Source organism: Arvicanthis niloticus, chromosome 10, assembly GCF_011762505.2.
Source record: "Arvicanthis niloticus isolate mArvNil1 chromosome 10, mArvNil1.pat.X, whole genome shotgun sequence".
NCBI lineage: Eukaryota > Metazoa > Chordata > Mammalia > Rodentia > Muridae > Arvicanthis > Arvicanthis niloticus.
The window spans coordinates 61,709,320-61,736,518 of NC_047667.1; the positions used below are offsets into that span (position 1 = coordinate 61,709,320).

A 27,199-nucleotide genomic window follows, 5' to 3' on the forward strand; every position below is an offset into this window, starting at 1 on the left:
AACCTAAGCAAATTGTATAAATATTTTCTAAATGGCATCCTAGGAGTCATAGCTAATTACTTAACAACACTGAGTAGAAATTGTGCATGAGCCCACCAGTTGGGAGGTGGGGCCATATAGGATCAAGAATTCAGTGTCATCTATGCCTATAAAGTAAGTTTGTGGCAAGCCTGGGCTGCATGAGCCTCTACCATAAATCTAACACACACACACACACACAGAGAGAGAGAGAGAGAGAGAGAGAGAGAGATGCACATGTGTACACAGAGAAAAATAGTTTTCATTTTTAGTATGGGGTAAGATTATCCCAGGTACTCTGCTAGTCAAGTCATATATAAAATGAATAAAGAAGTAATTCAAAACTATCACATTTTAACTTTCTATGTGAGTAACCGCCCATTTATAAATAAACTAAGCATTTTTGGTTTTGTCATTTTCACGGAAAATCCCAGCCTTTTGTAATACTTTTTTCAACTACCTATCCTGCCTATCCACACCCAAAAGAGGTTTCTTCTTGATGAGGGGCCTTGTTCATAACAAGTGCCCTGATCAGGCAGTTTTTAAAGCTCACTAAAGCCTGGCTTCTCTGCTCTCCTTGCCTCTCGCTGTAAAACCCCTCCATTTACTTTATCTTGGCCCAGCAAAACCAATTGCTTTCTATTCCCCGTTCTCAAACTGGCACTTCAAGTTCTCAAGTTCCCAGTTCTTTTAAGAGTGAAAGTTCCTCCCATATGCTATGAATGCTGTTTAGGTCTTCTGATTTCTTGTGGTTACTTTCAACACACTTCTCTCTAGGTGTTCCTTCAGGTGGCTAGTCTCCTGGGTTTGATGCACGGGTTTGCTTTGGGAGGGCGGGTATTGTTATTTTTCATAGTGATTGAATGCTGGAATTTGGGGATATCTGAAAACCATGTTTGGGATATAACTCAAGTATGCCTCCCAAAGGCTATGTGTCTAAAGCTTGGTCCTGCTGTGGCAATATTATGATACGATGATACCTTAAAAGACAAGGGACTTAGGAATGGCTATTGTTGGATGTTCTCCTTTTCTGTCTTCTTTCCTGTCTTCCTGTGTAAACTTCATGTGGGTTTCTGTTGATCTTTTCAGCTCTGTCTGGCTTTCTGTCTAGCTGTATGTCCTCTATCTCGCTTCTCCCTGGACCTTGTACGCTCTGTCTGGTGTACATCCATTTGTTTGCCATGTTTGTTTCCCATTATGTCATTTGATCTCTGTCTGGCTTCCTGTGCAGCCAAAACATCTCTATCTGAGTTCTTGTCTGACCATGTGATCTCTGAGTTACTGCAACACATTATCAACATCCAGCTTTCGGTATGACTGTGTGATCTCTGTCTGATCATGTGATCTTCATTTCACTTCCTGTCTGGCCATTTGAGTTCTGACTGGCTCCGTGTCTGGCTCTGCCACCTGCATAAATGGCTTCTACTCTGATGTTATCTGCCAAAAGGTTCATCTCTAGAGCCAGTGTCTCTGTGATGTACCTCAACAAATGAAAGGTCCATAGGTGAGGGAAATTCCAGGCCATCTTGGCTTTCCTGGTATAGTTTCCATGGCATGCAGTAGTAGACCACACTGAATGGTCATATTGGGCTCATAGATGTGTTTAGAATACTGAGGAGGAACACAGGCTTCTCAGATCACTTTGTAAGAACTCTCTAACTCCAATCCCAGAGCTGCATAAAGCACTAGCAGGAAATTCCATATGAATGTTCCATGTGAACACAGTTGTAGAATACCTATACAATACTTATTGACATGACTCCTGTCATGTAAATCATGCACCATGGCTAGTCAGCATGGACCTTGGAAGTGAAAATTACTTATTACAAAATCAGTTGGAATATTATTTCAATTCAATTATGCATTTTAATGAATATAACTATTTTGTCATAATTAATAGAAAAAACACATGGATATAATAAAAGAGCTGTTCCTTGTAATCATCTCAATAAACTGTATAAAATAGTTTAAAAATTTGCATAGGGGTTGATGTCAAAAGTTTCCCCTCTCCAGGAAAAAGACATTGGGATGGGTATGGCCCTCATGTTTCACTGGACAACGACAGGAGGACCAGAGCCATTACAAGGTCCCCTTTAATTACTGGAGGTCAGGCCTCTATCCCTGCCTTCACAAGATTAGAATCACCATAGCCCTTCTATACTTGGAGAAGGGAGGAGATGTCAGGGGCAGCCCTGCTTATACACTGAAGGCCTAAAATCAGCCATAAACCTAAAATCAGCAATAGGCCTGACATACATGCCTGCTAACACAAAGTCTTGGGGCTCTGTGAAAAAACACTGAAACAGATGGCTATAAGCTATTGTAAACAGGCAGCTTTTGTGGAAATTTACCAGCCTGAATAGTCATAGACCTTGTAAATAGGCAGCCTTGGCAGATAGTACCAACTTAGATAAGGACAAGTGAATCATAGACAGAGTCATAATGACCTGTCCCCTGAACATTTACCCAGCTGATATCCTGTTCTGAAAGATATCTGTGCTCCCTCTGAACACCTATGCACCTGTGTCATCCTCTTCCCCACATCTTGCATTTTTCTGTTTATAACCCCTGTGTTAAAAAGTAAAAATTATGATTTAATAATAAAGAAGTGCACACACAAAAACAATATTAAAAATCTCCCATGATAAAACTCTAAGATGGACATAGACATTTATCAAGCTGACCAGGCTATCTGTACATGAGCCACAGTGATGAGCCTACTTAATAATTAACAGTAAACCTTTTCAACCTAAGATCAAAAATGAAGGAAGAATATATATATATATATATATATATATATATATATATATATATATATTCTCTTATATGTTACATTTCTCCTGCAGTTTTCTCTTCCACATATTCCTCCCCACCCATTCTTCCTCATTTCTTTTCAGAAAAGGACAGGCCTCCCATGGGTGTCAACAAAACAGGCATATCCAGTTGCAACAAGACTAGTCACTTCCCGTGGGATTAAGGCTAGACTAGGCAACCCAGGAGGAGAAAGGGGGTTCTAAGTGCAGGCAACAGCATCAGAGGCAGCCCCCAAGGAGTTCCACAAGAATACCAAGCTACACAATTATAACATGCATGCAGAGGGCCTAGGTTGTAACATACATACAGGCTCCCTGGTTGTTGGTTTGGTCTCACTGTGCCCTGTGAGTCCAGGTCAGTTGATTCTGTGGGTTTTCTTGTGGTGTCCTTGACCCCTCTGGCTCCTACAATCCTTCCTTCCCATCTTCCACAGGATTCCTCAAGCTCCACCTAATGTGTGGCTGTGGGGCTCTGCATCTGTCTCCATAAATTGCTGAATGAAGCCTCTCTGGTGACGATTGGACTAGGCTCAATCCATGCGTATATCAGAGTATAATTAGGAATTACTTCATTGACTTTGTTTTCTAGTCATGTTTGATGCTAGTCTAGGTTTCTGGGCTATACAGCTTCTGGGTCTTGGCACTCCAGGCAGTGTCAGGGGTAGGTTCTTATTCATGGTGTGGGTTTTAAGATAGACCAATCATTGCTTGACCACTCTCACAAGTTCTGTGTCACCTTACTCCAGCACATCTCATAGGCAGGACAAATTGTGACTTGGTTAAGTATACCAATACCTCCACTAGAAGTCTTTCCTAGTTACAGGAGATGTTAGTTCAGTCTCTGTATCCCCCATTACTAGGAGTCTTAGGGTGACTCTCATAGGTTCCTGGGAGTTCCTATTGCACTAGTTTTCTAGCTTGTCCCTGAGATGCTCTGTCCCCTGATTTTAGTTGTTTCTCCCAGTACCCTCTCCTTCTATCCTTGCCCCACCTGATCCCTCCTCTTTCCATCCCTGCCCACTTCCAGTCTGCTTGTGATGTCTACTCTATTTCCCCTTCCAGGGAGATGCATGCATGAGCCCCCCCCCCAGGCCTTCTTACTTAATTTCTATGGGTCTATGGATTGTAGCATGCTTATTCTTTAATTTACAGATTAAGATCCACTTAAAAGTGAGTACATACCATGTTAGTCTTTCTGAGTTTAGGTTACCTCACTCAGTATGACATTTTCTTTTTCTTTCTTTTTTTATTGGATATTATATTTACATTTCAGATTTTATCCCTTTACCTCCTTACCCCCACCACCCAGGAACCTCCTATCCCATCCCCCCACCTCATGCTTCTACGAGGATGTGCCCCCACCTACCCCAGACTCCCTCCTCCCCACCCTCAAATTCCTCCCCACTCGGTGTTCAGCCTTCATGGGACCAAGGATCTCCTCTCCCACCTATGTCTGACAAGGCCATCCTCCCCTACATGTACAGAGGGAGCCTTGGGTCTCTCCCTTTGTGCTCCCAGGCTAGTGGTTTAGACCCTGGGGAGCTCTGGTTAGTTGGTATTGTTGCTCTCCTCATGGGGCCACAAACCCTTTCACCTCCTTCAGTCTTCTCTCTAACTTCTCCATGAACATTTTAGATTTAACATTTTCATAGACAAATGTATCAATTTCTTCTATCATATCTTTTATGCCTGAGATTCTTTCTTACAACTCTTGTATTCTGTTGGTGAAACTTGTGGTTATAATTCTTGTTCACTTACCTAAATTTTTCATATCCACAATTCTGTTAGTTTGTGTTTTCTTTATTGCTTCTACTTCCATTTTCATGTCTTGAATAGTTCTACTCATTTCCTTCATCTGTCTGTGTTTTCTTAGATTTCTTTAAAGGATTTATTCATTTCCTCATTAAGGGTCTTTATCTTTAAAAGGCTGTTTTTTAAGGTCATTTTCTTGTGTTTTGCCTGTTTTTAGAAAACCTAGGGCTTGCTGTAGTAGGATAGTTTGGCTCTGGTGGTGCCATATTGCCCTGGTCATTGACTGTGTTCTTAAGCTAGCCTCTAGGTATGTGGGTCTGGGGTAATTACAAGTTTAGGTGCAAATTACTAAGTTTGTCTTTGCTGGGTGTGTGTTTTCCCCATTGGTTTCTATTTTATACCTGGTCTTCTGGCCTGAGTATCCTGTGCTTCTTATGACTAGCAAGTCTTCAAGTTCAGTAGGTTGTCTCCACCAGTGTTTTGGTGGTAGCCTGCATGACCTCTGGGGTTCTGGGGCTCTGAGACCTAGTGTGGCCTCTGGGGTTCCTAGTACTAGAATGTCCTCTTATAGAGCAGAAGGGATCTGCAAGATGTGGGCCAGGCTATGGAGACAAGGGAGTGATGTTCTTTTGGGGAAGCTGGGCAGGCTCCGAGGAACCATGAATGTCTGCATCTGGGTTCTTACTTGGGCCTTTGGGTACCAGATAGAGCAGTGGGCTTTTGTGGGTTTTGGATACATATGTGGTCCCTGTAAAACAGTGTGGAGGAAGAAAATTTGCTTTCAAAATTTCTCTTTAAAATTGTAATAAAATCAAATGTAGAGAAAAATGAAAAAAAATCACTATTCATAGGAAATAAAGTTCCTATTTATAGAAAACCAGATGATCATGTTTATGAGTTGCTTTGTGAGCATCATGTTCTCTTCCCATATTTTCATTCTTCTCTTGTGACATATCCTCCATAAAGCTATTCAAAGAGTTTGAATCACCCAGGTGTGCTCAGTGTGCAAAGGCACTGTGAATGAGGTCCAAACACTCTGTGATGCTCACTGAGGTGGCTTGAGGAACACTTGAGACTGGAAAGCTTTGTTGAGTCCACTCCCCGGCCTTTACGCTTTGTTGTGTAGGCAGTTGGTTGCAGACTCTCATAACAAAAACTTTTCCTAGACTTTCCATTCCTTGGAAATAATAAAAATAAAATACAACATTGACTTGGTGCTTTTATTGAATTTTGTAGAAATTTTTATAGAAAGCATGTCATTTTCTCATCCAAGGAACTGTCCTCTCACCACACCTCACTGCAGATACCACACAGCTATCACCACCAGAACTGTAGTGATGGGGCCGAGGAGATGGCTCAGCTGGTTAGATACTGAGAACTGAACTTAGGTCACCTAAGAATCTAGGCATAATTTAACATAATCGCAAACCCAGTGCTCTAGAAAGAGGGACAGGAGGACCCCCAGATCTCCCTGGTCATTAGACTAACTTTAAGTTCAGTGAGAGACTCTGTCTCAAAGGTAACTTAGTCATTGTTCTATCACTACAAAGAAACACCAGGACCTAGACAACTTAGAGAAAACAACCCATCTAATTAGAAGCTTGCTTATAATTTCAGAGGGTTAATCTCATTATCATCATGGTAGGGAGTGTGGTACCATGAAGGAAGGTATAAACATGAAACAATAGCTGAGAGCTTATGTCTGATACCAAGTATGGAGGCAGAGGGAGGAACAGAGGGAGTGAAGAAGGTATGGAAAGAGAGAGAGAGAGAGAGTGGGAAAAGAGAGAGAGAGAGAGAGAGAGAGAGAGAGAGAGAGAGAGAGAGAGAGAGAGAAGAGCTGGCATGGGCTTTTGAAACCTCAAAAATCACTCCCAGTGGCATGCCTCCTTCACAAGGCCACACCTCCTAGTGCTTCCAAATTGTCCACTAGGACCCCAATATTCTAATATATGAGCCCATGGGGGCACTTTCATTCAAAATATCCTGCAAGGGAATGAGGATGAAGGCTAGAACAACCAGCATCCTCCTCTAAGGTTCCTACAATGAACTCCCACAGATGTACATAAACACTCTCTCTCTCTCTCTCTCTCTCTCTCTCTCTCTCTCTCTCTCTCTCTCACACACACACACACACACACACACACACACACATGAACAACAAGCTCATCGGTATCATTCTGTGCAGTTTCTGGGTACTATTAACAATACTAGAGGGGAAAGTATGTTTCCAACTGGGAGAATCCCTTACTGTAGTGTGACCTTGTACCTCACAGGGTACAGACTAAACTACTGCATACTAATTGACAACTTGAATATATTGCTTTCAATAACAGACAACCGTTTCTACAAGCAAAGCTGCAAAGCCGCCCATATTCTTCACAGGAAAAGATAACATTTTGAAGAATATATTCATTGATTAAACCTTTCCTTTTCTTCTTGCCAGCGTTTGTACTTTGCCTGTTCAAATGAAACCCCAGATTCTATTTAATTTCCCAATCTTCAGATTTTGCTTTAGTGACTCTTTGTTTGGCAGCGTCTCCATTACCTCATTGGCTTTTAGTGAGTTCTGGGAGAAGATGTCATCTGCAGAACATTAAGTTTCTTCTCCCATCAGCCAACTGCATACTTATGAAGACATAATTTTTGTTTCATTTTACTTACAATGACAGAAATCATGGGAAATGCTGTGTTTGCTTATCACCCTAAAAATCATGCTTTCTGCTTTCTTTAACCAAAAACATACCAATTTTTAGCACACCTACACTAAAATCTCTATATTGATTTACTCAATGCCTTGAATTTACTGTGTGAGAAATCCTATTTGGGAATCTGGAGGAGAGTTGAAAAATATGAAAAAAAAAAAGAGTTGAAGAAGTTGTTTTTGTTTCATTTTACAAGGTTTCACTATTTTTTATGCTGTCATTATTATCCCTGCCAGATTCGTGACAGTTGTCACACAGCAGTATAGCCACTATTGCCACATGGCCTGTACAACTGATGTGGGCTCTCTTGTTGTCCAAAGTTGGAGAGTCCCTGGTTGTGATCACCAAGTAGCATGGTGAAACAATGCTGTTGGGGAATGCATGTGCTCCACAGCTGTTGCACTTGACTTTCTTTGCCAGTATGCTCTCAGCTCCTGACAGGTGCAAACCAAGCCATTACCCTTCCTTGGGCCTAACATCCTTCCTGTTGCTGTTAATGAACTTGCAGCTTAGCATTCTGGGTAAATTGAGAATGGTGGCTATGAGCAGGGCTTCGGATGTGAAGGATGCTTTCTGACTGACTTTCCAGAAACCCTATTGTCTTCCTGATTTTTAGCTTCTTTTACAAAAGGAAGATTAAAGACTGAGAAGAAGGCTCAGTGGTTTACAAGGATGAGGAACTATGTTCAAATCTTTAGAACATACCTACAGACTAAACATGAATACAAACAAGCCTTTAACCTCAGTAGTGTGTGTGTGCATGTATGTTATATGTGTGTGTGTTGTGTGTGTGTGTGTGTGTGTGTGTGTGTATGTTCAGTGAAATAGAAGAATTGCTGGAGTTTGATAGCCATCAGCTTAGCTCCAGGTTCAGTGAGAACCCTCTGTTTCAAGTGTTAGACAGGTACATATCACAGACACACACACACACACACACACACACACACACACACACACACATGCACACATAAAAGATGTTATTCTCAGAATAGTCAAACAACAACCACACTTGTGGAGACTTGTGGAGACAATAAACATGCACATGTCTTGTTGCATGGGTTGAACTTGGTAAGACCTGTAGGAGATAATTACATAGAGTTTTGAGACAAGAGGTGCGGGTGTTGCCTGTCTCAGCCTCTTAGATATTGAAATTACAGACATGGACCACCACAATAGAAAACCTTGGAGCTTTTTGCACAAATACTTAAATGTGCACTCTTCAAACAATGCTCAAAAGTTGCTATCTATATTTCCTTGAGAAGAAATAACTTTATGATTTTTTTTAGTCCTTCTAAACTCCTCATGAGCAAATTTTATGTTAATTTGTTAATCTCTAATGAAGCCAGTACACACACTCTGAGTATTCTTAGCTCTTTTGGACACCCCAAGGGGCTCTGTGTTCCTCTAAGTTTAGTTATTATGCAAATTCTGCTACTGTCCAAAATTTCCCTTCCAGAAAGTGTTATACTGATAGGGTAGTTGAAGATTTAGGATCCTAATTTGGATGCCTTCAAAACTGAATTCTTGAGCAGTTGAGAGATAGTGTGAGACTTTGATTTATGCCATTCAGACTCCTTGTAGTTAGAAGCAGAGGCACCACTGCCAAGCTTCCTGGGAGCTCTCTCTTATTTGGGTTCAAAGCCTGAGGCTTATGTAAAATATCTGAATAAATGTTTCCTAACAGAACTCCCTCCATAATATGCTAAATGCTGCTAATAAGTGCCTTCTGAATGTTTCATCTATTCTTCTGGTAAACTAGGTTTCAGTGGTTTTCTTTCCTGCCCTTCTTATGATGAAGTATTTGTTTATAACCCTTCATGCAACTTCTAGTTTAAACTGAACAGAAAGTGAGTTTGTCTTTCACCCGAAGAAACCAAAAGGTAGACAAACTGTATTAATTGCATACAAGAACCCAAGCGTTAGACATCGAAGAAAATGCCACTAGGAACAGAGACTAAATGATATAGGTCTACAGTTTACCCAGATGGCTTCCTTTAAGGAGTGTCTATACCAAGGTATGGGAAAGAAGCTAAGGGTTTTGGGAAACCCATGTTGTTAGTTTCAGAAAGAAGAGATGAACTCAGAGAAATCATATTAGAGGTCCACAGAGAATTTTCCTTGTTTCTTCACATGACTATTGATTGTTTTATGTGAAAAGAGCTAGGGGTTGCCATCCCATTGAGGAAACTTTAGGGTAAAAGCACTAAGCAGCCGTGGCAAGCTGAGAAATTTCCAGGCAGGCAACAAAATAGAACAGCCCATTGCATTCCATGTTGAGTCTTTAAAAAAAGACCACTAATTTAAACTTTTTCAGAATCTAAGGACATGTACTAATGTCAGGTAAATACATTACAATGATGTAGTATACACATCATAACTCTATTCTGGATGTTTTTAAAGGTAGATGGGGATGTAGATGTTAAAAAATAGCAGATATTATATAAGAAAACACTACAGCATATGGAATGGAAAACTGATTAGAATTGATAGTAGATTGTCCATTGACTAGAATATTAAGAAACAACACAAGAGCAATATAACTGAGATATAGAGATAAAAATGACTAATAGTAAAGGCAGTGTCAGTGAGCCATCACACAACTTCACAAGACTTCATATGAAACTGAATTCCCTGGAAGAGAGGAAGGGGCTGGGGCAGACAAAAAATACACAAAGAAATGAAAGGTAGAAATTTCCAAAATTGTATATAAAACCATAAAGTCACAGAGCCAAGGGCAATGAAACACACAGTGGAGAAATACAAAGAAAACAACCAATAGGTATATAATCATCAAATTTCTCAGAACTATTGATCATTCCCTGTAGTGATAAAAACAAAATATTAAAGTATCATGGGAAAAATACACATTCCACACATAATAACCATCAGATGACAGCAGAGTCCTGACAGATATCTCAAGTGAGAAGAAATTGGGCAACAGGAAAATGCACAAAGAGATGGCACAGTTTAATTCTCTGTCTATTACAGAGTCTCTCTGAGAGGAGGATAGACTTGAATTGTACAATGTATAAAGTTACAGTTCATTGCAGGAAGAACTATGTGGTAAAAGTACTTCAGAGGAAGTGGAATACTACAAGTTCCATGGATCAATACAGAGAAAGAAGGCACACACAAAACAGCAGTTACAAATGTGCATTTCCTGACCATTTTACTCTCTCTAAGGGGAAATGGGAAGTTTAAACGAAATCAACATCACCTTTAAGAGTTTGTAATATCCGCCCCTCTCCAGGATCTGAGGCCTGGAGCAGACCCCTGCCCAGTCTGCTCTTGTGTGGACACTGGATTCCGCCCAAGATATCCTGGAGGCTCCACTGAAGCCAGAGCCGTAGGTAGGAAGACCCACACACTACCCTAATCCCATAGCTGAGTGCGGGAGTGCTCAGATTCCAGCAGATACCCAAATGCCCGCCCATGCAGAATAGCACTCCCCTTCCGCCCCTCTCCCAGATCTGAGGCCTGGAGCAGACCCTGCCAGGTCTGCTTTTGTGTGGACACTGGATTCCACCGGAGACAGAGTGGCACGGGTACCACTGAACCCAGAGAGACAGAGGAACAACTGAACTCAGAGAAACAGACAACATATCCTGAGTTATCCTAGAGGAGCCACTGCAGTCAGAACAGTGGGCACCTTATCCTGAGACATCCTAGAGGAGACACTGCACCCAAAACAGTGGACACTTAGCTGGTCTGCTACCTTGGAGACACCTTATCCTGAGTCATCCTAGAGTTACCACTGTACTCAGAGCAGCTGGAGAAGATCACAGAGACATCTGGACCCCAAGGAGATCAGACAAAAGCAAGATAACTGGAAAGGCAAGCTTCAGTCAGAGACAGCGAGTACAGGTAGCACTAGAGTTAACCAGATGGCGAAAGGCAAGCGCAAGAAGGTAAGCAACAGAATCTAAAGTTACATGGCATCATCAGCACGCAGTTCCCCCATCATAGCAAGCCCTGAACACCCCATCACACTGGAAAAGCGGGATTCAGATTTAAAATCACTTCTCATGATGATGATATAGGACTTTAAGAAGGACATAAATAACACTTTCAAGAATTTAAGGAAAACACAGGTAGACAGATAGAAACCCTTAAAGAGGGAACACAAAAATCCTTTAAAGAATTGCAAGAAAATACCACCAAACAGGTAAAGGAATTAAACAAAACCAACCATCCAAGATCTAAAAATGGAAGTAGAAGCAATAAAGAAATCACAAAGGGAGACAATCCTGGAGATAGAGAACCTAGGAAAAAGATCAGGAGTCATAGACACAAGTATCACCAACAGAATACAAGAGATAGAAGAGAGAATCTCATGTGCAGAAGATACCATGGAAAACATTGACACAACTGTCAAAGAAAATGCAAAATACAAAAAGTTACTAACCCAAAACATACAGAAAATCCAAGACACAATGAAAAGTCCAAACCTAAGGATAATAGGTATAGATGAGGGGGAAGACTCTCAACTTAAAGGACCAGTAAATATCTTCAACAAAATTATAGAGGAAAACTTTCCTAACCTACAGAAAGAGATGTCCATAAATATACAAGAAGCCTACAGAACTCCAAATAGTTTAGACCAGAAAAAAAATACTTCCTGCCATATAATAATCAAAACATCAAATGTACAAAACAAAGAAAAAATACTAAAAGCAGTAAAGGAAAAAGGTAAAGTAACATATAAAGGCAGACCTATAAGAATTACACCAGACTTCTCACCAGAGACTATGAAAGCCAGAAGATCCTGGACTGATATCATACAGACCCTAAGAGAACACAAATGCCAGCCCAGACTACTATACCCAGCAAAACTCTCAATCAATATTGATGGAGAAACCAAAATATTCCATGACAAAACCAAATTTACACAATATCTTACCACAAATCCAGCACTTCAAAGGATTATTGGTGAAAAACTCTAATACAAGGAGGGAAACTATAACCTAGAAAAAGCAAAAAATAATCTTCCAACAACCCTAAAAGAAGATAGATACACAAACATAACACCACTACCAATAACAAAAATAACAGGAAACAACATTCATTTCTCCTTAATATCTCTTAATATCAATGGACTCAATTCTCCAATAAAAAGACATAGACTATCAGATTGGATACATAAACAGGACCTAACATTTTGCTGCATACAGGAAACGCACCTCTGTGAAAAAGACAGATATTACCTCAGAGTAAAATGATGGAAAACAATCTTCCAAGCAAATGGTCCCAAGAAACAAGTTGGAGTAACAATTCTAATATCAAATAAAATCGATTTCAACCAAAAGTAATCAAAAAAGATAAAGAAGGACACTTCATATTCATCAAAGAAAAAATGTACCAGAGGAACTTGCAATTCTGAACATCTATGCCCCAAATGCAAGGGCACCCACATACATAAAAGAAACTTTACTGAAGCTTAAAGCATACATTGCACCTCACACAATAATAGTGGGAGATTTCAACACCCCACTCTCAGCTATAGACAGATCATGGAAACAGAAACTAAACCGAGACACAATGAAACTAACAGAAGTTATGAACCAATTGAACTTAACTGACATCTATAGAACATTTCATCATAAAAAGAATATAACTTTTTCTCAGCACCTCATGGTACCTTCTCCAAAATAGACCATATAATTTGTCACAAAACAGGCCTCAACAGATACAAAAAGATTGAAATAATCTCTTGTACCCTATCAGATCATCATGGACTAAGACTCGTCTTTAATATGGACAAAAACAACAGAAAGCCTACGTACACATGGAAACTGAACAATGTTCTACTCAATGATGACTTGGTCAAGGAAGAAATAAAGAAAGAAATTAAAGACTTTTTAGAATTTATTGAAAATGAGGATATATCATACCAAAACTTGTGGGACTATATGAAAGCAGTACTAAGAGGAAAACTCATAGCTCTAAGTGCCCACAAAAAGAAACTGGAAAGAGCATACACTAACAACTTGACAGAACACCTGAAAGATCTAGAACAAAAAGAAGCTAATACACCCAAGAGGAGTAGACGGCAGGAAATAATCAAACTCAGGGCAGAAATCAACTAAGGAGATACAGAAAGAACTGTACAAAATATCAACAAAACCAGGAGCTGGTTCTTTGAGAAAATCAACAAGATAGATAAACCCTTGGCCAGACTAAACAAAGAGCACAGAGACAGTATCCAAATTAATAAAATCAGAACTGAAAAGGGAGACATAACAACAGAAATTGAGGAAATTAAAAAAATCATCAGATCCTACTACAAAGGCTTATACTCAAAATTGGAAAATATGGATGAAATGGACAATTTTCTAGACAGGTACCAGATACCAAAATTAAATCAGGAGCAGATAAACCATCTAAACAATCCTATAAACCCTAAAGAAATAGAAGAATTCATTAAAAGTCTTCCCACCAAAAAATGTCCGAGGCTAGATGGTTTTAGTGCAGAATTCTATCGGACCTTCAAGGAAGACCTAATACCAATTCTCTTCAAGGTAGTCCATCGAATAGAAACAGAAGGAACACTACCTAATTCGTTCTATGAAGCTACTTTTATGCTCATACCTAAACCACAGAAAGACCTAACAAAGAAAGAAAACTACAGACCAATCTCTCTTATGAATATTGATGCAAAAATACTCAATAAAAATTCTCACAAACCGAACCCAAAAACACATCAAAACAATTATCCATCATGATCAAGTAGGCTTTATCCCAGGAATGCAGGGATGGTTCAATATTTGGAAATCCATCAATGTAATCCACTACATAAATAAACTCAAAGAAAAAAACCACATGGTCATCTCACTAGATGCTGAGAAAGCATTTGACAAAATTCAACATCCCTTCATGTTAAAGGTATTGGAAAGGTCAGGAATTCAAAGCCCATACCTAAACATAGTAAAAGCAATATACAGCAAGCCAGTAGCCAACATCAAACTAAATGGAGAGAAACTTGAAGCAATCCCACTAAGATCAGGGACTAGACAAGGCTGCCCACTCTCACCTTACCTATTTAATATAGTACTGGAAGTCCTAGCTAGAGCAATTAGACAACAAAAGGAAGTCAAAGGGATACAAATAGGAAAGGAAGAAGTCAAAATTTCACTATTTGCAGATGATATGATAGTATACTTAAGTGACCCTAAAACTTCCACCAGAGAACTCCTAAACCTGATAAACAACTTTAGCAAAGTTGCTAGATATAAAATCAACTCAAACAAATCAGTAGCCTTGCTCTACTCAAAGGATAAACAGGCTGAGAAAGAAATTAGGGAAATGACACCCTTCACAATAGCCACAAATAAAATAAAATATCTTGGAGTAAATCTAACCAAGCAAGTGAAAGATCTGTATGACAAGAACTTCAAGTCTCTGAAGAAAGAAATCGAAGAAGATCTCAGAAGATGGAAAGATCTCCCATACTCCTGGATTGGCAGAATTAACTTAGTAAAAATGGCCATCTTGCCAAAAGCAATCTACAGATTCAACTCAATCCCCATCAAAATTCCAAATCAATTCTTCATAGAGATAGAAAGAGCAATTTGCAAATTCATTTGGAATAGCAAAAAAACTAGGATAGCGAGAATTATTCTCAACAATAAAAGAACTTCTGGGGGAATCACCATCCCTGACCTCAAACTATACTACAGAGCAGTAGTGATAAAAAACTGTATGATATTGGTACAGAGACAGGCAGGAAGATCAATGGAATAGAATTGAAGACCCAGAAATGAACCCGCAAACCTATGGTCACTTGACAAGGGAGCTAAAACCATCCAGTGGAAAAAGGTCAGCATTTTCAACAAATGGTTCTGGCTCCACTGGAAGTCAGCATGTAGAAGAATGCAAATTAATCCATTCTTATCTCCTTGTACAAAGCTCAAGTCCAAGTGGATAAAGGACCTTCACATAAAACCACATACACCGAAACTAATAGAAAAGAAGTTGGGGAAGACCCTTGAATACCTAGGCACAGGGGAAAAGTTCCTGAACAGAACACCAATGGCTTATGCTCTAAGATCAAGAATCGACAAATGGGACCTCATCAAATTGCAAAGCTTCTGTAAGGCAAAGGACATTGTCAATAACACAAAACAGCAACCAACAGATTGGGAAAAAATCATTACCAATCCTAGATCTGATAGAGGGCTAATATCGAATATATACAAAGAACTCAAGAAATTAGATGCCACACAACAAAATAACCCCATTAAAATGGGGTACAGAGCCAAACAAAGAATTCTCAACTGAGGAAACACGGATGGCTGAGAAGCACCTTAAGAAATGCTCAACATCCTTAGTCATCAGGGAAATGCAAATCAAAACAACCCTGAGATACCACCTCACATCAGTCAGAATGGCTAAGATCAAAAATTCAGGTGATAGTAGATGCTGGCAAGGATGTGGAGAAGGAGGAATATTCCTCCATTGTTGGTGGGGTTGCAAGCTGGTACAACCACTCTGGAAGTCAGTCTGGCAGTTCCTCAGAAAATTGGACATAGCACTATCTGAGGACCCAGCTATACCACTCTTGGGCATATACCCAGAAAATGTTCCAACATATAACAAAGTCATATGTTCCACTATGTTCATAGCAGCCTTATTTATAATAGCCAGAAGCTGGAAAGAACCCAGATTCCCTTCAACAGAGGAATGGATACAAAAAATGTGGTACGTTTACACAATGGAATATTACTCAGCTATTAAAAATAATGAATTTGAGTAATTCTTAGGTAAATGGATGGAACTAGAAAATATCATCCTGAGTGAGGTGACACAATCACAAAAGAACACACATGGTATTTACTCACTGATAAGCGGATATTAGCCCAAAAGTTTGAAACAACAAAGATTCAACTAACAGACCACATGAAGCTCATGAAGAAGGAAGAATAAGTGTGAATGCCTACGTCTTACTTAGAAGAAGTAACAAAATACCCAAGGGAGCAAATATGGAGACAAAGTGTGGGACAGAAACTGAAGGAGAGGTTGTATGGAGACCATTACACCTGGGTATTCATCCCATGTGCAGTCACCAAAAATAGACACTGATAAGGATGACAGGAAGTGCATGCTGACAGCAGCCTGATAAGGCTGTCTCCTTAGAGGTCCCCCAGAGTCTGACATACCCAGAGGCAGATACTCACAGCTAACCATTAATCTGATCAAGGGTTCCCAATGGAGAAGTTAGAGAGAAGACTGAAGGAGCCGAAAGGGTTGGTGGCCTCATGAGGAGAGCAACAATATCAACCAGCTAGAGCTCCCCAGGTTCTAAACCACCAGCCTAGGAGCACATAGGGAGAGACACATGACTCCAGCTGTATATGTAGGGGAGGATGGCCTTGTTGGGCATAGGTGGGAGAGGAGATTTTTGGTCCCAGAAGGCTGAACACTGAGTGGGGGGAGAATCTGAGGGTGGGGAGGTGGGAGTGGAGGGTAGGTGAGTGCACATCCTCATAGAAGCAGGAGGAGGGGGTGGGATAAGGGGTTCCTGGGTGTTGGGGGGAATGGGGTAAGGGGATAAAATTTGAAATGTAAATATTATATCCAATAAAAGAGGGGGGGGAAGAAAAGCTGTTAGAACCAACATCCTTAATAAAATGTCAGCCCTCTTAAAAATTATCTTGATACTAAAATTTGTTTTGAGAATTGTATATTGCAGAATACACAGTCTTGGTGTATCTACTCATCAAGCAAGCTGAGCAGACCTGCTCAAACCTCTGACGTCCTGGAATTCCATCTGAAGGCAGTGAAGACACAGTGTCAGAGGCTTATCCATTCACTCTTCCCCCCACTCCTCTTCTAATATCTCAATGCCTGTAATCAGCTTGAAGAAGTTAATGAAGAGTCAGCGCCCCTATTCCCTGGGTTTGGGGACTAAGGTGGTAAATATTGGGCTGTCTTTCTAGGGAAAAGTAATGGTTTTGTGGGAATAGAGAGGATTAGCTAGGATTTATTGCATAGCCATAACCTATTGGTAGAAATCTGTACAATTATTATCAAGATGAAGTTATAATTTCTTAAATGGCACAACTTTTCTTTGATTTCAAATTTAATGTTTTCATTGGTACGAGCTTCTTATTGATATAAAAGTGAGATGAATATTGATACTTCCATAAGCATTGTACCTGTATAACACATTTAGGAATACAAGTCTTAGACCCAGTCCTTCTTTAACTTTTTTAACAGATTTGAGATGGTTAGCCTGTGAGTTAAGGGACTATAGCAAATTCATGGCTTAGAGTTTATTGTTAGGGTGTTTTCTATGTTTTATTTAGAAATAGCTGAGTGGAGTTAACAGACAACAGTCCAGATTACCTTACATGGGTAGTTGGTTTTCAAAACATCAGAAGTCCACAGAATTGATGTTACAAACATGTCTGTAGTAATGTTCATTTTGAGTAGAGACCTGTCTGCTCCTGACAGCTTCCTGTCTTGAATTCTAAGAAGAAATTGAGTATCTTTGGAGTTACTCCAGTTGTGGTGAGACAGCCACTAGGCAAGAATTGCCTCTTTCCATCTACAGACATATTACTGTCCAGAAAAGGACACACTTGCAGAATAGTCGACTGATTATATCTGCCCAGACAAAGTAATCAGCCCTTAATAATTCTGCATCACTAAGGTCTGTCAGATGATCCTGGGCCAGAAGCTGAAGATCAGATGCTCCGACGTTTTGTAGTACAGGAAGTGTCCAGGTGTTCAGCGGTCTCTATAAATTGGCTAAGTTTTAGAATCTATGCTTTGTGCTTCCCATAATTTTAGTTAACTCAGCCATTCTGGATTTCTGACGGGGTTGAAAACTTATAGTCTCATAGCCAATCCTCGCTATTTACCTTGAGAGAAAAGATTTGAGTGGATGGTTTTCAGCTGACATTCATTCTAAAGCCAAGGAAAAAGCTAGATTCAGAACTAAGTGTTTTAGTTAGGAGAGATGACAGAGGTTCTGGTTAGTCAACAAAATGACAGACTGGGTATTAGGACTATCTTGTACCTTACTGGTACAAATTGGCATAATTATGCTCTAGTTATATTTTGAGAAAAAAAGTTTTATTTTAACAAGAAGGGTGGTGATACGTAGGAGGAGCTAAGGTGGGAGGAGTACCGAGAGGAAGAGAAGGAGTAAGGAGAGGAGGAGAAGAAGGAGAGGAGAAGCTAAGTCATGAGAGAAAGAAAGAGAGAGAAAGAGAGGGGGGGATATCGAGGCAGATGTTCACGTGTCTCCACCAGTCAAAGATAGTTGATATATCTAGGTTGAGTATTGGGTTACACTTCTGACTGAGCATTACCAAACTTATAAAGCCTTTGATTAACATTTTTAAAAAGTGTATAAAGCAAAAAGGAAAAGGGGGCATGGGATAGGGGTTTTCTACAGGGGAGGATGGGGAAAGGGGATGGCATCTGAAATGTAAATAAAATATCCAATAAAAAAATAAAATTAAATAAAAAAGAGTTTGTAACATGAAAAAAAACCATCTCACTGTTAAAGGGGCAGAAGGGAAGGGCTACGAGGGTCTTAAACCACAGAGAAACTGATGTTCCTCATATGTAGACTGTATAAATATGTGCAAGAAAATGGTAAAGTCATAAAATGAAACTTACATTTATAAGGCATTGTGGACATAAAATAGAATTAATAAATTGCCATGATACAAATTAAGAAGGGACAGAAAAGGAAGTCTAGGCATATTAGCGAATAGGAAGTTGGTGGTGGTGAGATTGAGGCCACAATAACCATGTCAACTGAGCATGCGTGAGATCTCACAAACTGAGCATACGTGGCATATAGGACATACAGTTCAAACAGAAGCAACACATCGTCTTAACAGAACCAATGGGAAACCAGAGCTTGCCAACAGGAGTTGAAGCAAAGCTGCAGTGAGTCTGTTAATATTAGGAAACACAGGTTTTATGGTAACCATTTTATAGAGGATACCAAACGCAATTATAGATTACAAGGGGAGTAATTTTTATTTTAGTGATAAGCTCTACTGATTCTTAATAAGTGTGCGTCAAACAAAAATAACTATACGTAGAAAGCAAACTTCAATAGAAGTGAATGGAAAAAAATAGAAAAATTTCCGATTTCACAAACAACAACAAAACCCATCAATACCCCTTTCTTCAATAACCAGGAAAAACAAATGGACAGAAAATCAGGAAGGATATAGATTATACCAACACTACTCAACAAAGTTGACTCCATTGACATGGACTGAGCACTCAGTCCAACAGCAGCCAAGCATTGCTTGTGTTTTTGAAGTCTACAGAAAACATCTACCAAAATAGACTATATCTGGGCCATAAACCACACCTCAGAACACTGTACATTATTCAAATCATATAAAGCATATTGATTAATCAATAAGATCATCCACCAGCAAGACATTCAGAAACATCACTAAATACTTAGAAATTGACCCACTTCTAGATAACCTAGAGAGGACAAAAAAGTCAAAATGTCAATCAAAAGCCAGGGACGAGGGTACAAATCCTGCAGTCTCAGCCCCTGCATGGCTGAAGGGGGAAAGATGGTGACTCTATAACCAACATGGACAATCTAACAAGACCCTGCTTCAAAAACATGTAAAGGGAACCCACATGAAGACCAAGCTGCACATCTGCTACGAATGGCATGTGGTGCCTCCCCATCTGTGAGGATAAAAAGAGGGGAAGCGGGGGAAAGGGTGTGAGGGTGAGATGGGGGGACTGTGATCAGGCTGTAAATTGAATTAATTAATTAGAAATTTGAATGAGGATAGAGATTAAAAAATATTTTGAAGAATTGAAAATAAAAACCAAACATATCAGAATGTTGGAATGCTGACCTGGCAGAACTTAATGGCCTATTCACAGCCCAGAATGCCTTCTGGAAGGAATTTCAAAGAGCCTACATCTCATAAAACTAGAAGGAATGTGACTCAAGCCATGCCTATGAAAGTTGCTTCAAATCTGAGTCAGATTTTGTGAGCGGGTATTATTTTTCTTTTGTAAATATGTTTAAAATTGTTTGAGGCCAAACTATGATTCAGGCAAGATCAAAACTGAGCTAAATATTGTTTTAAGCTTTGAAAAACAGGTAATGAACCTAGCCTGAAATATGAGGATACCTGTTGTTGTTGTTACCTGTGGTACCATTTTATCTGTATTTCTTTCTTCCCAGTATTTGGAATCTCAACGCTAGTAGGGCATAGGATTGCAGAAATTAAACTACTTTCTGCTCAGCCTGTTTGACAGGGACGTAGAAATGTGAAATGAAGTGTGATCAGCAGTGTTATATATGAGAACTGCTTAGACATTGCTACTTAGGTCTGGAAAGATGACTCAGTAGTTAAGAGTGCTCAGTACTGAGTACCCACGTTCAGTTCCCAGTACCTGTATTAGATAACTCATGGCTTCCTATAATTCTAGATGCAGGGAAACTCAACGGTTGCCTCTGTGAGCATCTGCACTTAGATGCACAAATAAATATATATGTATGCAAATGTATATATAATTAAAAACAAAATAAATGTTAAGAAAAGACATCAAATTTTTGAATCTATAGTTTACCTTAGAACTGGATCTAACTTGCTGGCTGAACCTTGTTCAATCTTCTGCGCAGTTGGGCGACCAAGGTGGGGCTCATATATCTGGATATATCTGGTGACCGACAAACAGTTGGTCAACCCTTAATTTTTTACAACTTAGTTATTTGCACAACAGTTGTCTTGTTTTATCCTGAAATAAAGGATTCCAATAAGACCTCATTTCTCAGACAAGGAAAGATGAGGCGAAAATTATTCTTTGGAATCTGCATTCTGAAGGCCCTTTCTCAGACATCAGAAATCATGTGCAGAACTAACACTAATATTAGCTGTCTATGATGTACTTACTGTGAAATGACAGCACACGTAAGTGAGAAAACACTGGAGCATTCCTCAAAGAGGAAACACATCAGGATCAGACTTCAGTGCTGTGCTGTTATCTGCAAAGGGCTTTGGTAACGGTCACACTTAATGGGACTGTTTCATCATCGGGACACGTATTTCTTAATTTAAACACCTACATGCTCAAAACAGATTTGGACCAACTAGATACTAAATGGAAGGGGCAAAGCAGAGGGCTGGGGTTGTGAAGATTAGCTGCTGCCTCTTTTCTATTTTCAGGACTTACATGTCTATATTCTGATTTCTTTATATAGTGCTTAAATGCTTAATTCCCTGTTTCCCCTTTAGTCGTATACGACTGACTCCCATGGGTCTATTTTCATTCACTTCTAAATTTTCACCCTGCTGAAGCTTCCCGTCTTTTCTGCCATGAGGGGCACAATCTGACCACCTTCTTGTCTGTTTAACATTTCGAGAATTTTTTTTCTCCTTCCCTCCCTGTCTTGTATCTAATGAGCAAATTATCCAAAAATAGATATGTTCATCATTCTACAAAATGTTGTATCTCCTGTAGGTTGGAGGCCAATGTGATTGCAAGAGACATGTGTCTGGCAGACAGTGCCTTCGGTGCCAGGATGGATTCTATGACCTGCAGGCGCTGGATCCTGATGGCTGCCGTCCCTGTAACTGTAATCCCTCTGGGACTGTGGATGGAGACATTACCTGTCACCCAAATTCAGGCCAGTGCTCGTGCAAAGCGAACGTTATTGGTATGTATGATGCACAACTTCACAGTCACATCTCTATTTCCATCAGGGGTGGAAAACCTCTATTTGATTTCTTAACTGAAGGGTAAAACTGATTTTCTTGCTCAAATCTGGGAAACACAGTTCAGATGAAATTAACTGTCTAAAAAATGACTAAATTAATAATTCTATCAAGCTATAGTTTGAAGCTTAGTTTAATCAACCCTTTAGAAGTTCCTTTAGCCAGTAGGTGTTTTAGGTACACAGACTTGACTAATAAGTCATAGAAAAATATAATTTTCCTGCTATATAGATGTTTCTTTTAAAAAATTAGCACATTTTCAAAATGTTTTACACTTAATAAGTTCTAAGCAAATGATTTCCCTGCTAGTTTTAATAGACCAAAATAAATGGATTTTTTTCCAAGACATTCTGTGCTAAAGGGTACTTTGTGATAAATCTTTTCATTTTTTTCTATTATATTTCTTTGAACTGTCCCTGTGAAATGCAAAGCAAGTCAACATAATTCCACACATCATTCTTATTGCTAGAGTTACTTATAAAGGGTCACATAATTTTAATTTTGTAATTCCGTACCAAGCTGATTATAATAAACAGCGGGCTTCAGTGTTATTTATCATTTTTTTATACAAGACATGCTTTTTTGTGTGTTACTCCCACAGGTATTTTTCAGAAATTAGATTTGATTATAGCAATTTATTACATCCAGCACTGTTGAGGGGAACCACCGCCACATAAGGACAAAATTTATCAAGTGCCCAAAATGCACCACGTACATAATGCACTTTGAAATTTTGATGTATGAGAATATTATGAGGGGAAAGTTTGCTGATGAAGTGCACCCTGTGTTCTAACCACGCATGTCCTGACGCCTGCGTGAAATTTAAAAAAAGGAAAACATTTCTATTGTCACTCAAGATACCAAGTCCTATGTGGTTTTAATGAAACTGACCTGAACTTCAAAATAATGAAAATGCCTACCAGTGATATGTACACTACACCAGGAACATACATGCGTGCGCACACACACATATGCATATATTTGTATGTATTTACATGTAATTCTGAATAATTTATTTTTGTGTGATGTAACCCAATCTGTTTCATTCACGCATACATATACAAAACTCCGCCTTTCTGGTATGCAAACGTTTTAATTAATTAAAAGATGACAGATGAGTCTGATGACATCACCCAGGGCCCTTCTGGTTTAAGGAAAGATAGCATAAAAGTGGACAATACTACTTCTGCCTCTTTATGGTAAGCACACAAACACTAACATACTAAAACAAAGTCTAGCTGACTTGTGGAGGGCAGCTTGACTCTGTATGTGCGAGGAGAGACATGTAGGATTCCTTCCGTGTGGCTTTCTTTGTTCTTAGGTAAGAGACATGTTTTAAATTCAGGATATGAAAACACAAGTTAAGCAGTGCCTTTGTACACAATGGAGTGGTGCCTTCTCTATTTCTGTGACACGTGTCCTGTTGTAGTTTGATCCCACAGCTTGCAAAACAAAGAAGTTTTAATTACTTATAATTCATTGCAGTCCTTGTCATTTACTCGTGCTACAAAGTGTTCTGCAGGAAAGTATAAATATGTATTTTCTAAAGATTAAATCATCCGTTTAACAATACTGTAAATGGTGATTTCCAGAGCAAATCTCCACAAGTGAAATACTTTTAATAAAATCGCGCACTTGACGTGAATATATATTTTCCTAATAGGATTAGCAGTCGTCCTTGCCGAAGATTACCTTGTTAATAAGAAAAAACAACCCCCTCCCCCCTGGAAAATACAAGGGTGTGTTGTATTTGTTTCAAGGAGCAAACTGTTTGAGTTAACAAAAGTGTTAAATCTTACTAATGATTCCATCACCAGTAAAATACATTACCACCAATAATTTTATTAAAGTAGGTCATTCATCTAGAATAAAAAGGGAAGACTGTGAGTTAAATGCCAAGTGTGCTAACTCGCCTGCACTTGTTAGCTCCGAGTGTGATGCCCTGTAGGCCTCTGCGAGTATCGTTAGGAATAGATTACCTGTCAGGAATATGTACGGCATATGCAAATAAGCGCTGTGCATATTTTTAAAACTGATCTGATATGAATCCATGTAGACCGATTTTAATAGTTCAAAATGAGTCATAATTCTTGTTAACAATACAGTTATTTTTAAAATTTGCAGCAATCGCGGCCCTTTTTTATTTTCCTTATTGAAATTAAATGATATGCCTTAGGTGAGCCATTCATCATTGTTAAAGAACTTGCCTTCCACTGGAGTTTGAATGAATTTTTGTCCATATACAGACATATTACGCATTTTCTTCCAGCTTAGGGCTACTTTTCTCCATATCAGTACCTGAATGTGTATTTGACTCTTGGTTTTAGGACTGATTTTTTTATTACAATTATACAATTATGGTTGGAAATAGATGTCTCAATTGATTCGATGTGGTCAGGGCAGGTATTTCCGTTCACAGATATATTAAAGCCTGCACAGTTATAAAGGAAAAAACTTTGCATCTAAACATCACACTGGTGCATTCTTCCAAATCCCTTTCCATGGCTGCGTCTTTTTTTGAGACTAAGCTGAGTTGTCAGAGGTTTAAGTTTCAGTGACAAAACATTCTTCTCCATTTGTAAAATGCATGTACGTGCTCCTCTGAAAAGGAGTAACATAAGGGTCTGCGCTCGCTCCGTGCTTGAACAGGTGTGTTTGGATCACATGATTTGACAAGCACTGAGATTGCTTTATGAGCCAAGGCAAGCATAATTTATATTAATTGAAAATGATAAAATATAGGGCCCTACAAAGGATTAAAATAAAAATTACTCTGGATAAGTTATATTTAGGTGAATTATTTAATTTTTAACAGCTGAATGTAAACGTGCCTCTTGCTATCACAAAAACAGTTATCTGACCAATGTTTTATTTTTGTTTCTCTCCCGGTTCTAAAAGATATAGTAAACAAATACAAATTTGGTGTATTTACTGGATTCAACATGGCACTTTGGCATGCAGACAATTCATGAAATGATTGCTTCAAGGCAATTGGCACTTCCACCGTCTACATGCTTAACATATTTGCAGTAAGGAATATTAAGGTTTAGTCTTTTACCAGTTTTTGAGTGTACACTTTAAAACAGTTTACCATTGAGATTCTAGCCACATTGATAGAGAAGTGACTTCTGGATCCTGTTTATTCCGTCTAGCTGGTATTTTGTACTCTACTTATCCTTTTAGCAAAATCTTATTAGTTCTTTTCAGGCAGTTTTGATTTTTAGAAAAGTTACTTGAGGGGTCATATGCATTTTTTATTATTCGAAAATAGTTCTGATGTTTGTGAAAGTGGGTAAAAGTCCCCATGCATGCAACAGAAGTAATACTTACATCCTGCATTCTATGTTGCATTGATTAGCAATTAAATTCCACAGAGTACCCTGCTTACCACTCACTTGACAGAGCTTAATCAGTATTGCCAAAGCATTTTGCATATATGGCCATCCTGGAGTAGTACACCTTGTGGTAGGATCTGTGTTTGATGTTTAATCTTCAGCCCTCTTCAATGACTCTATCCTTTCTCCCTTCACCCTTTCAAATGTGTTTTGTTTCCAGGGCTTAGATGCAATCGCTGCAATTTTGGATTTAAATTTCTCCGGAGTTTTAATGGTGACGGATGCGAGCCCTGCCAATGTAACCTCCATGGCTCGGTGAACCAACTCTGCAATCCGCTTTCTGGGCAGTGTGCATGCAAGAAGGAAGCTGAAGGACTTAAGTGTGACACTTGCAGAGAACACTTTTATGGGTTGCCCTGGAGTGTGTGTAAGGTTTGTGACTGCAGCAGGGCTGGCTCCCAGCCTGGGACCGTCTGTGACGCTGAGACAGGGCAGTGCATTTGTAAGCCCAACGTTGGAGGGAGACAATGTAGTCAGTGTAAGGAAGGATACTTCAACCTACATCAGAATGATTCTTACCTCTGTTTGCCTTGTAACTGTGAGAAGACGGGGACGGTAAATGGCTCTCTACTGTGTGACAAGTCAACTGGGCAGTGTCCTTGCAAATTAGGGGTAACTGGTCTGCGTTGCCACCAGTGCAAGCCTCACAGGTTCAATTTGACAATGAGCAATCCTCAAGGGTGTCAGGCGTGCGAGTGTGACTCCTTGGGGACATTACCTGGAAGCATTTGTGACCCCATCAGTGGCCAGTGCCTATGTCTACCTCGTCGACAAGGAAGAAGGTGTGAGCGGTGTCAGCCAGGTAAGAGAGGCTCCTGTCAATTCAGTGACTGCAGGCAACCCCTCTGTTTCCAGTTGCAGCTTATAAAGAATGGAGGTTTAACACCATTTCTGCATTTATGCCATCCACACCGAGCTATTTACCTGCTTGAGACTGTCTTGTCTGTGCATTTGCTGTTGGTGGGGAAGGGGGGCGCTTTAGAGGAATCAAATGTACTTCCTGATAGAGGCATGCTATAATTCCTTTGTTTTTGTTTGGTTGTTTGTTTGTTTGGTTGGTTGGTTTTGTTTGTTTGGTTGGTTTGGTTTGGTTTGGTTTTTTGGATTTTTGAGAGAGGGTCTCTCTGTGTAGCCCTGGCTGTCCTGGAACTCACTCTGTAGACCAGGCTGGCCTCAAACTCAGAAATCCACCTGCCTCTGCCTCCCAAGTGCTGGGATTAAAGGCGCACGCCACCACTGCCCAGCACATGCTATAATTCCTTATCTTGAAGTGGATACATTTTTAATCAGTTAAAAGATAGGTAACTGAGAAAAGGGATTATTATTTTGTTTAAAAAAAAAACGGAGAATTTGACCTAATGATCTGTACAATATAAATTATCTAGATGATGGATCAAATTTCTAAATAAAGTGGCTTGCAAAAATATTATTAAAGAACAAAATGTACACTCTGTCATCATAAGGATACATCTAGGATTACTTGTAAATGCCATCATATAATTAAATGGATGGTTGTCTGATCTCACTGTGTAGAAGCCCATACTTTTATTTGTTTCCTGGTAGGAGTAAAGACCTTTGCTTTTTAAAATAATTTTAATTCAAATAATACTTTATAATACGTTGATCAATTTTTTTTTAACAGTTGAAGCTATATTGATTTAGAAACGTTACAGGAGTTGGTTCTTCTCTGGGGTCTATGACACTGTAGCCATGGGTCCTTGGCTACGTTTATAGTAACAGGCAAAAGTTGTCTCCTATTGAGCTGGCCTTAAGTCCAGAGAGGTAACTGTTGG

The 27,199-nt window shown here is 39.4% G+C and overlaps 1 protein-coding gene across 1 annotated transcript in view; it reads left to right on the forward strand.

Annotated features, from left to right (window-relative positions):
* The window catches only part of Ush2a (usherin), a 681,657-nt gene that overhangs the window by 113,703 nt on the left and 540,755 nt on the right, over positions 1-27,199 (forward strand). The window contains exons 12-13 of the mRNA XM_034512972.2: positions 21,758-21,953; positions 25,567-26,208. Coding sequence (XP_034368863.1) covers positions 21,758-21,953; positions 25,567-26,208 — 838 coding nt within the window. The remainder of the gene's footprint in view (positions 1-21,757; positions 21,954-25,566; positions 26,209-27,199) is intronic.